The sequence below is a fragment of the Tenrec ecaudatus genome, chromosome 4 (genome assembly GCF_050624435.1).
Source record: "Tenrec ecaudatus isolate mTenEca1 chromosome 4, mTenEca1.hap1, whole genome shotgun sequence".
Classification (NCBI taxonomy): Eukaryota; Metazoa; Chordata; class Mammalia; order Afrosoricida; family Tenrecidae; genus Tenrec; species Tenrec ecaudatus.
In genome coordinates this window covers 171563273-171575416 of record NC_134533.1, presented here as the reverse complement: position 1 = coordinate 171575416, position 12144 = coordinate 171563273, and the positions used below count along the sequence as shown (strand labels likewise).

At 43.4% G+C, this 12144-nt stretch overlaps 1 protein-coding gene across 6 annotated transcripts in view; it reads right to left on the bottom strand.

Annotated features, from left to right (window-relative positions):
* Nucleotides 1-12144, bottom strand: part of FNDC3B (fibronectin type III domain containing 3B) — a 362624-nt gene that overhangs the window by 143619 nt on the left and 206861 nt on the right. For all 6 annotated transcript variants that reach the window (XM_075547032.1, XM_075547035.1, XM_075547036.1 and 3 more), the window contains exon 4: nucleotides 9771-9847. In XM_075547032.1, coding sequence (XP_075403147.1) covers nucleotides 9771-9847 — 77 coding nt within the window. The remainder of the gene's footprint in view (nucleotides 1-9770; nucleotides 9848-12144) is intronic.

Genomic DNA, 12144 nt, shown 5'->3' with positions numbered 1-12144 from the left:
AAAAAAAACAAAAAAAACCCCAAACCCTAAAAACCATCTCTCAGTGCTGAATTTGAACCCAGAGGCCGACCCTAGGCAATGAGTAGGACACAATCGGACGGGAGATGCACATCACACATCTGGTGCTGCTGTGTAGGAGGAACGTGTTAACAATGGGGAGGAGTCAGTAGTCTTCAGCACTCTTTAGAATGAAATTGTATAGCCTATTCCCATCTAGCCGAGATCTGAAAAGGAGACACCACCATAAATGGCCATCTCCCCAGGCTGGCTTCATACATGCCCAAACATGTGGGACAAGGACACACATGGATGTCCAAACAGGTGGGACAGGGCACACATGGATGTCCTTAGGTCGCTCTTTCTTCTGACAAAAAGAGCACATCTTGGGTATACAGAGATGAAACTGCAGGTGCCCTGGTGGGTCCACGGTCAACACACTGGGCTGTGAATGACACGCTCCTCTGTAGGAGAGAGACAGGGCTGTCTGCTTCCAGAAAAACTTCCCATCTTGGAACCCTACAGAAGGATGATTTCCAAACAGGCACTGTGGCAGCGAGTGATTTGCTTTTGTGTGTTTGGGGGATTTTTTTCCCGGGGGGAGTTGTTGAGTGGGGTACTGGTGGCCATTTATTAAGACCACTCAAATTAGGGAGGACTCGCCTCCATGCCCAGAGCTGCAGACCCAAGCCTGGACCTGTTAGCTGGCTGCACCCGGGCCGTTTTCGCCGCACGCTCCCTGCTTCAGCTTGGGGATTCCATAGGGAGAGGCTTCCCCCAAAGAGCAACGGCTCAGCTTCCTATGATAGAGCATAATTTCAGAGGCCTCTTTTTCTGAGTATGGCATTACTGAGAAATAGACTGTAAGACACTACAGTTAAAAGCCAAATAATAATTTGATTAATTTTGTCAAACAAGGAAAATAGTAATTTCCTCATTTGTGTCTCAGGTAATAGTCTATAAAGTGGGAGCCAAGGAATTTAACGTGCTTAGTACTCAGAAGATCCACTAAACTAGGCAACATCATATAAACTAAAGATCCACTAAATGAGGCAACCCTGTAAGTCGCTATCAGTCATCTTGTGGAATAATTAAGGAATACAACCTAAACTCAAGCTAAAAGAGTGGACAGATGCATGCCTACATCCTCTGACCAGAAAGCCTGTGCTTTGTCCTCCCATTCCTTATTGCATATGTATATGCAATATATACATATATTTATATATATATAAGTTGGGGGGGGGGGTCAAATCCAATCCTCCCAACATGTGTGCAGCATGGAATAAGCTGCATCCATAAAGGTTTCAGCCGACGAGAAAACCAGCCAAATTGTTATTTCCGACTACAACGAAATGCCCTTTTAGGGAACAGATGATCAGGAACAGATTATAAGTATAGATACGATGGTTTCATTTGAGCGAAACCATGCTGCCTCTGAGAAACGAAACAAGTTAAAACCAGAGGGAATCTGCGGAAAAGAACCTGTTTCTCTCTAGTACCCGAAGCTGTCCCCCCCACAATGAGCCAACATCAAACGGCTCAACTGCATCTTCTCAGTCACACCATGCTCAAGGAACCAGGTGAGTCACTGTAGTGTACTGGCTCAGGGGACAGAGCCTCCCGTGATTAGCCCACTGGGCCACTAGCATAGGCCTCACATGAAGTCTTCCCTTGCCTTTATAGAAAGCATGTTCCACCCTTCCCTCCCCAAGTCTCACAGACCTATGAGAAAGGCAGTCTTCTCCCCACAGTAGATGGCTACATCTTCCCAGATTAAGGAGTTGGTTACTGAACTAGTTAACCTATTCCTCACTAATAATCAACAATGTTATCTGGCATTTCACATGTATGAAGATGCTGATAAAAGTCTCAGCACATCCGAGAGAGAGTCTGGGCAAAATGTGAGGCTGCAGGCAGGCCCTGGGTGCCCTCCACTGAGCACTCGAACCCAATACCCCAGGCCACGAAGGGAGAGTGGCCGAGTGGCCAGGGGAATGCTTTCTCAACATCTTGGACCAGCCGTGAAAGGCACAGGTCTATGATGGGACAATGTGAGGACACAGGAGAGCAAAGGTGATGGGGTGAGGACCTAAAGGTGCCAGCCAGGTTGCTGGGGAGAGGCAAGAAGCAAAAGGGAGGGAAATGGGCCATACAGGGCTGTGAGCCCTCAACAGAAAGAAGGCAGGTGGTAGAAGTGGATGGGCAGGCAAGGGTAACAGCTGACCACGAGCATAGCACACCCCCACCCCTCAACCCCTACAGGCTCTGCAGTGGTGGAGCAGGTGTGGTAGAAAAGGGGAGTCCAGCCCTGCCTCTTGCATAATGCTGATTTCCCATCACAATCAAGTCTTTGGAGCCTCACCATGTGGGCAAGTGGATAGGGCCAACCCTAAATCCGGGCTACTTTGAAACCCCTGTGGTTTGTACTCCTGCACTATCCTGCTCCAATTATGTGAGTTGGGTCTGAGCATCCAGAAGGCGTCACACCAATGACAGAGCCGTGGTTCTCAGTTTCAATACACCCCACCACTCAACATCCCACCAGGCTCTGGAGCCCCAGCCCCAAGGATAAGCTAGGCAGACTTAAGGGGGCCATAAACTCAGGTCAGAAAGAACATGGTTTAGTTACAGTTATTTCCAATAGAAATGTAGTAGTTAATTATAAATGTGGAAAGCCAAAGACAGGAGTACTACACCTGACTTTGTTTTTAAAGAAACCGGTATTCCCCTTATCACATTAAGATTATGCAAATAGTAACATTTGCACTCATAGCTATTTAAAAAATATTTCAGTTATTGGACCTGCTGCTAGATACAGATAATAGGTTAATAAAGAAGCTATCACAATTGAGGTCCTATTTAAAAGACTGGGGCTATTTTATGGCAAATTAATTGTACATATGAATTTTCTATTTTAAAATGCTTGAGAAATATGCCTAGAGATTTTATATCATAAAAAAGAACTCATGCATTTGTGCCAACAAAAATCACATTGCAACTAACTTCAGGAGGAAACACTTTTTTAAAAACACCTCTGATTCCCAGTAAGTCCAAGTTGGTGATCCAGATTTCAAAGAATGCATAGAAATATAAAATGAGCCTACCCTTGGTGAAATTTTATTATTCGGCGGGTCCGATGTGCTTTCCCTAATTCATATGCCAAATATAGGTTGCTAGTTTAGAAAAAACAGAATAAAATCAAAGGCAATGTGGGTGAGTCAATCCTCAAGGGGTGATTCAAAGTCGCACTTGCTGGTACACTACCTCAGTATTATCGTCGTAAAAATTAACTATCAGTTCTATGATTGAAGACCTGGTTTCTGTCAACAGAATGTCAACCACCACTGCAGTGCGCCTCGCTGTTTGGTATGGATTACCTTAGAAAACTTAAAACTGAGGTCCCCACTTTATCTCTTTTCTAAGGTACAAAAGGAACCGGAAAAGGGAATCCCAAATTTTAGGTCAAAGAACTTCAGATATCATCAAACATTTTCCTTTTCCCTCCTCCCTCCACAAGGTGAAAATTACTTAACTATCCATCCATCCGTTCATCCAACCACCCACCCACTCCCCTTTTCTTAAATGTCTATTAAGTGCCGGGCAACATTCTGGACACTGGGGTTCCCATGATGAACGAGAATAAACAGTACATGGAGTTCCTGGCCTTGGGGAACTTAAGTTCTAAAGGAAGAAAGCCAATAAATACACAGGTAACAGTCCAATCAATAACTCGGTAATATTCCTAAAACCACAATAGGAAGCTGGAGGCAGTGCCCCATATGAGCCGGTTTTAACCTCCTGTCAATTCTACACTCTGCTAGGTCACAATGCCAGGATATCAGAAACCAAGAGATTAACCCAAGAAAAACTTCAAGTTGTGGCGAGAGAGACCAAGCTCAAAAGTACATAATAGAAACTAAAACAACAGAATGCACATCTAAATGCTACGCTCTTTTCCACGGCCCCTCTCCAGCCTGCACACATTTATGCACTCAGACCCTTTCCCTAACTTCCAGTTGAAAAAGTATCCAGCCAGGGGCCCAAATTCAGCCTTGGAACCGATTCTCTGCCAAATGGATGTGATGCTCAGTCTGTCTTGGCACAGGGTAATCCCCAGGCTCCTTCCTGCGGGCCATTCACACAACGCCAATGGCAAAACAAAAGCATGGATTTAATCTTAGATCACAATCATGCAAAGGAAGCAGTTGAAGCAAATGTTTGTAATTCAATTGGCTTGGCCAAGCAAATATGGTGAAAAGTATTCCCTGGCCTCCAATTAGCAGGCCCCATTGGTTTCTCACAAGAACTTTTGCTTTCTGGCCTACAGTCCCTGTGGCAGCTACATAATCTTCTGTCAACTTGAGAAGGGGTGGAGTCTAGCCTGTCAATCAGGTCATGGGCAATAATGCCTCTGTGGGCCTGGCCTGCTCCTGAGGATTCTGGGAACTCCCTTCAGGCGGGACACACACAGTCTCTCTGTCTTCCCTTTCCTGCTGTTGAGTCACTCAGATCGCTGGAGGAAGCACGAGGAGAGCCATGCCAATGTTAAGATGCTTCTACTGCCATGGGATCCACAAGACCTTCTACCCACTGGCCTGTGATCTTCCTGCATTCAGCGTCATTGCATGTGCTGCATGAGTCTAAAGAGGAATTTATGGACTAGTATCGGACATCTGGGCTAATATCGGACTTATGGACTTGATCTGGGCTGGGCTGGGATGTTTTCTCAATATATAATTGCTTTTATAAAAAGCTCTTTCTTGTCCATATATGAATGTTCTATGAATTTGTTTCTCTAAGCAACCCAGACTAACACAGTTCCATTGGGGAATGACCAAAAAATTTAAGTGCATTTTTCACTACACTACCTGCCACTCCCTGGGTCAAGGGAGATGAGATATCTCTATCACTTCAACAAGTCCTGCTCCGTAGCTAATCCAAAGACCAATGACATGAGGTAATGTGTCCCACTGGTAGAAGAACAAAAACATATTTGAACTCCTATTCAAAATGTTTAGATTGCATCAATAAATCTGGAAAAAGTTTCCCAGATGGTCAGAGCATCAACTTGTATGTTCAGTTTTCTATGTTTTTTCCATCTTTGAGATCAACATGAAGTTTTTCCTATAACATTTGAAAAATGTATCACAAACCTAGCATGGAAAATAAAACTCAAGGCATCTGCTGAAGAGATTTTTACATACAAATTATTCTAAAAGTTAATGACCATGTTTCAAAAATAGTTTGAGAAGAGCCATGGCTGGTATATAGGGAAAGGAAAATTTTTGTTCATATTGAGTGATCTCAGTCTGTATTCAGGGAGCCAAACCTTCACCGAAATTGCTCTTTCAGACAGTCATTTCCTGCACTATAAGCGCTATCGCATAATTAAATGCCTTCTCAAGTAGGGGAAGCACCTCACTTTACATTTCTTTTCATCTTTATCCAACTAATTCAGATTGGTTTCCAGGTTTATCCATGTATACTATGAAACTTACTTACACAAGGGGCCCAAGAAGCAGAAGGTGAGCCTGGGCCTGTCCAAGAACACCCATGCTCTTCTTCCCAATACCACTCCTAGGGTGTGGTAACCACCTAATAAACACTGCCAAATGTAGTTCCTAACAGATGGAGACCCAGCTGGTGAGGACCATAAGACAATTCAACCTTGCCCCATTACCCAGGTTTTCACCGCTCAAAAAAGACGATGAAAAATAATCCCTTTTTTAAAGCCAAAACAAATCAAGCTACTTTCCCCCAAAACCTTTCTGTTTCTCCAAAGAATGAAATACAGCAAACATACGCTTATCTCAATTCAAAAGGGCTTCCAATATCAGAGCTCCTCAATTTGAAATGAGTTCCCAGCGACTCCCCAAACGGAAGTCCGCAGGACCTTCAGCCCCAGGCCCAGTCCTCTCAAGTACGAACCCAGACTGTGCTGCAGGCGGCATGCCGTGAGCTGTTGGTTTTGATCTTGGTCCAAACGTAAGATTATATTACTGGCATTTCTGCTCTATCAAGTTTATTTGCTTCATTTTATCAGTTTTGCATGAAAGCCCTGCCAGCTATTTATTTTATTAATCATTTTATTGGGGGCTCGCACAATTCTTTTTTTTTAAGTTTCTTTCTTTTTTTATGCTCGTACAATTCTTAGCACAATCCATACTTACGTCAATTGTGTCAGCCAGCTATTTAATTATATAATGAATTTACCACAATCTAGCTTACTCCACCATCTCAGCTGCGTTACGGCTGTTCAATCTTTGCCTACTCACCTGTCTCCATCAACTGACTTACAATTTCTCTTAAAATGGGTCATCCTGTAAGCAATTGGAGCTTTGCTATTGGAGAGGCATAGATAGGTAAGCACACTTATGCGGAACCTGTCATAAAGTAATGCAAATGCACCCACCAGGACAGGTGTGTTTGGGCCAGTGCCTGAGAAACCACAGCAGGGTGGGAATTAGGTCAGAGTAAATGAGACCTGACTTGCAATTCTGGCCTGAAGAGGCGCAGCAGCTTCTTTGTAGGTAAAATGTGACAATTGTGAAAATTGGAGACACCAGTCAGTAATTTAGCACCGCACATACCATACTGAGCAGGTTTTAATGTCGCCACCAAACCCAACAAGGTGGACCCGCTATCCTCCCCCCGCTGTTCCAATCACAAATATTGTTTGCTGATTAAGAACTGGGGCTGTTTTTCCTCTCTGTGTGTAACTGTTCCAGTGAAATATCATTCACACACCATCACATTTACCAACTCAGTGGTTCGCAGGATATTCCAGGATTTAGTAACCGATGTCACTATCTAACTCCTTAACATTTATACCAATCCCCTCTCCAAAACACACCATGCCCATTAGAGCCAGTCCATTCATTAACTTTTAGTCCCTCCCCCAGAACCTGCAAAACACTCGTTCTTTATCAGTGGTCACGGAATACAATCAGAGTCCCTTGAAGATGCCAAAATTGTAGTTTTTGACACGAGGTAAATAAAAAAATGCAAACTTATTTGGGGGAAGGTTGAGAGGGGGGAGAGTCCCACTTTCAGATGTGTTTGAGACCTCTACTGAGGGTGTGTTAAGAAGCAGGTTTCACATTTGAATCTGTCTACTTAATAATGTAGCACGGCAAGACTTTTTAACACACAAGGACCTTAGACCATCACTTACATTTAAAAACATTGTGAAAGTACATACTATATCCCAATCAGAATTCTAGATGCTGGCACACAAACCCCAGAGACACAAAGAGATCTGGGGAAATGGTCAAAGGCACAGTGCTTCATGACAAAAATGGGGCCAGAGGGCCAGAAATGCAGGGGAGGAAAAAAAAAAATCAGAAGCGCCATTGTTAGCTTAGAAGTTCTAGTGGAATCACAGTGAGGAGGACACTTAAATGGAAGAAAGATGCAAGGGTCAAAAAAGGGGTTCTAGAGTATTTGAGGCAGTGGGGCATAATGTCAACCAGGAGAGGTCTGGGATATGGGTCAATAGAAGTTCAACAAGGGAGCACTATGATTTTTTTTTTTTAAGAACATGTGAGGCAGGCTGTAGAAATACCTAGCATGGGGCCAGACTAGCAATTGACACATTTTTACAGAAGCCCAGACTGGAGGACGGGGGACGGGGAGAGAGAAATTCTTCCCACAATTACAGGCGAACCATAGGCTCTGCTCCTTAGACTGCCGAGTGATGACAAGGCGAAGGCATTTCATGGTTGGCTCCCCCTCCTAATTTCTTTAAAGATGCTGAACACAAATCTTTTCTGGTTTTCAATTAGATTTTCTTCATATATCCTCAGACATGTCATGGCCACATTCTCGTTAAAGACGTCATGCCACCATCGACCGTCCTTTAACTCTGAGCTCAGCATCTGTATGGGAGCCCGGTGAATCGGAAGGTGAAAACAATCCCTTTAAAGACTGCTCCTTTCTCTCTTTCCATTTAGGCTTCTTCTTCCATAATTCTCAGTTCCACCAAGTGGTCATCACTCGTTTTCTCAGAGTGAATTTATAGCTTGCCTTTGCCGTTCCCTGACTTGACTTCTCTATACAAGTTTCTCAGAACCAGAAATACACCAAAGCCTGTAATTTTCCATTTTCCCCTTTTGGCTTCAAAATAAACACTTTGCTGTTAATAGAATCACAGCAACACAACTGGCACGAAAAAGCACACTGCCGTTTCTCCCCTAGACTGTTAACTCAAGCACCACTGGGAGGGAGTGGATTTGGACACAGAGCTACGCAACACTGTAGGACTCGCCCGGGCTCCTTTCGCATAAAAAGGTGGTGGCATTTCCGCTACTGCAGTGGTGAGAACTGCACCCTGGCTATTCAACACCATGAAACACTTCCTCAAAATAAAGGAATCGGAGACATAATGAAATTCTACAGTCCCTTTCTCTTTTCTGTTCATGGGTGACACGAATGTGATCCATCATTGTGTCCCTGCCGGAAGGGCCTGTTTTATACACCCTTTCCTCCCTCCAGTGATTCTGAAGTACAAAGAGACTTGTGTAAAACAAGCCGTCTCTTTACAATAATGGGAAGACTGGCCAACAATCTGACCAAGTTAGGGGAAAAAAAACGATGTCAAATTGGCTCACAGAAAAGTAGGGGTGGAAAAAATGAAGCCATAGAGGCGATACATGCCGGAGACAGGAAAGAAATGGGTCCGCTTTTGCTTCAGAGAAGGATAAATCTATGATTCTTGCCTGCACTTTAGCAAGTTTTCCTATGAGGCTTCCAATTTTTTTTTCCACTCTAGCAAAACTGTTCAAAAGTGACCATTATAGATTCATAAACCACTTTGAAAATTGAAAGTATTTTTAAAAAATCTGGAAGGATAAAACCTTTTTTAATAAGATAACCAGGGAGATCATCTATCTCTCTGAGTAGTAAAATTAAACACACTGTTTTTATAACTTTTTAAGAGGGGCATACAATGCTTTCATAATCATAATTTTAAGAGGGATCATGAAGGTGGTGAGGGCTGGTGGGTAGTTCCTTGGGGAGCTGGCTGCGTGGGAAGCATCAAGAAGGTGCGGGCACTGAGCTGAACCTTGGGCAAAAGCCAAGGGAGATCAAGGCAGCAAGTACAATGCGGGCATCGCTGAGCACTTTATCCCTTATCTACGCAGGTGAGTGTAACTTTATCCTTAAGGGGAAACAAAACAAAACTTTTTTTTCAATCTTTCCAACATACCTCTGAGATAACTGTTACCATTATTCGACTTAAGAGAAAAATCCAAGTTCAGAGAAATTAAAGTAGAAGAATCAGGCTTCTACGCCATGCTTGGTAATTCACAAGGCCCGGCCATCCTACGTGATAAAGAAATGGGCCTCCTGCAGCATGAGCGAGCCCTATTTACCCAACAGTGTCTTCCTCTGGTATTTTCATGAGCCTATATGATCCGAGTGTGGTACAAATGTAAGGAAATCCATGAGAAACCCCATGAACAAATAGCAAGCAAATGGTCAAAAGTGTGAAACTCCCTGTGTCTGAAAGCAGAGCCCTCCCTCCCTGGCTCTGTGGCATGCCGAGTGGCAAGGTGCAGGAAGAAGAGCTCAGTGGTGTTCTTTGCTGTAGGCGGACTATGAAGTGCAGGGTAAGACAGTGATTATCTCTCTCATCAAAAACAAGATGTCAACCCTAGCATGGGACTAACTAAATTAACTCCTAGCCAATGCAGAGAGTTTAAGCCTTGACCGATCATCTTTAGGAAAAATAAGAGCATGCATGGCAAGCAGAGGTCGGGTGTAAAGCTCACCTGTGAAATGTAACCTGGAGGTACGTGGATAGGAGGGATGGATCCATTGGGTGACATCATTGGGACTTCGGCAGGTCCTAGATGAGGTAAAGTGAGGTGTTAATAGTTGAAGAAACGTACAGTATAAAACAATCATGGCTGCTTCTAATTTAATATGAAATGGAAGAATAAATCCCTTTTACGATTTCCTCTTCAGTAGTCGGCACACGTAGGCTTCAAACTGGACCTGCAATCCTTGATGAAAAAGAGTTCCCCAACTTTGGAACCCAAGACAGAACTTTTCCCCCTGAAAGAACTATGCGCATCCTCATAAATAGTTAGTGTTTCCTATAGCCTCAAGGTGCATACATCCAGTCTGCTCAGCCACTGGGAAGATTAGATGTGAACCTGAGGAGGGAGCAGCAACTCATGAAAAGGTGTGAATGATTATACCATTCAAAGCATCATCAATGTCACTAACCTGGTACAGGGAAAAAGTGTTACACTGCAGTATATTTTGCTATGAAAATTCTCAATGACATCAAAATAGTAAGTCAATGTATGGGGCCGGGGGTAGTGTCATGGTTTGCATTTAAGAGAATGTATATATCCCATGGTGATTCTAGACACCCCCATCCCGCCCCCCTCCAGTCTTGTTACAATTAAGGTTCTGATTCCTGGAGAGCCCTGGTGGGGCAGTGCTTATATAACCGTAGGGTTGCTAACCGCAAGGTCAGCAGTTCAAAACCGTCAGCTGCTTCACAGGAGAAAGATGTGGTTTTCTACTCTGGTAGAGTTGTGGTCTCAGAAATCCACAGGGGCAGCTCTCCCCTGCCCTCAGGGGGGCTTCTCTGCGTCAACACTGACAGGGTGGCAGTGATTTCTTCAGGATTCTATCTGGGGTGGAAAGGCACATTCTTTAGCAGGAGGTCAAACCGGGAACGATCAGTTTCATAACCCTGATTTTGAATTGATTCCAAAAGCTCCTAAAGATTTGGGGCCTGTAATTTTAATTTAGATGGCAATTTTCATAAGTTTCTATAACATGCCATTAATTTGAAATAGCAGAGCCTTTCAACTGAATTCCGCATGTGTCTTACTGCAAAGAAGCAGGGAGAGATTTTAAAATTAAGCACTATCAGAACTCTCAGGTCACAATTTCTGAATTGCTTCAAAACAGATGGCTAAATTAATAATAAAATGTTAACTTTAAAATGCAAGTACCTCCTACTAGTTGCCCCTTCACATTTACAAAAGATCTACCTTAAGGACGTATTCGCTCTACCCATGAGAAATCCAAACAGGATTTTCACTTTGACAAAAAAATACGCAAAGCAAACACTAGCGTCTGTTTCTTGGTTTTACACCAAGCTGTTACAGAGGCCAAGCACGCCTAGGCAAAGTGGAGCCCATGCCAAGTGCCTGACCCTGGAACTATATGCAGCGTCTCAGCACTGGGCCCCCATCGCTCTGAGCTCTGCTATGCACACTGTGTGTTAAGTGTTATTTTCAGGCTGTGTGTGTTACTTGGTATGACTTCATAGGTTGTTCTGTGGGGCCTGAGAACACTCAAATTTTCTTTCCCAGATAAATTAATCGTAATTGCTTCTTTATGCCATTTCTTCTAAACACTCTACTTTGGGACAGTGGGAGAAAGCAACATTAAATTCAAAGAATGTTAATCACATAAGTAAGGCAAGCCAGTTAACACTCATAGTAGTTACCGAAGACTGGTTTGAGTTAATGAATTATAAAGAAACTGTAATGTTAACTTCTATTTATGACACCGTTCCAAAAATTCTACGATTAAACTTAAACAACTGCCGTTTCTAGAAGTTCCCGGACCGCCTAGCCAGTGGCTTTTCCTTTGGTAGCTGGCAACCCCCAGCCCAAACTCAACTCAAGGCTAAGGGTTTCTGGTTTGAGATGAGACTTCATGGCACCAAAGTCCCCGTGTTGTTTATTTGCTTTCTCAGGATGTACACTGGGCTGTCAGCGATGAAAATTGCAGACTTGTGACGAAAACCAAGAAAAACACAACACTTTTCTTGGCAACAGAAGACAGATCCTGCCCCCCTGTACTAATTAATTAACATCATGTTGTGGAGACACAACATACACAAGGAAAAAAAATAGTCCCAGGAGAGAGACGGGAAAGCTAATATCCCCATCATAATCTAAATTACTCGTGTCCCATATAACTTCATAAATAAAGCAAAGCAGCAAACTATCTGCGAGTCTTCATGCACTGACAAAACCAGAGGTCCCTGCATACCAACATATCGGCAATCCTTTAGACAAAAGCGTGTCAGGGGAATGGGAAATGGCATGATACCACTTTATTTACGTGTAATTTATATCTCGATCACAGAAGGTACTAGTTTCTAAACCCAAC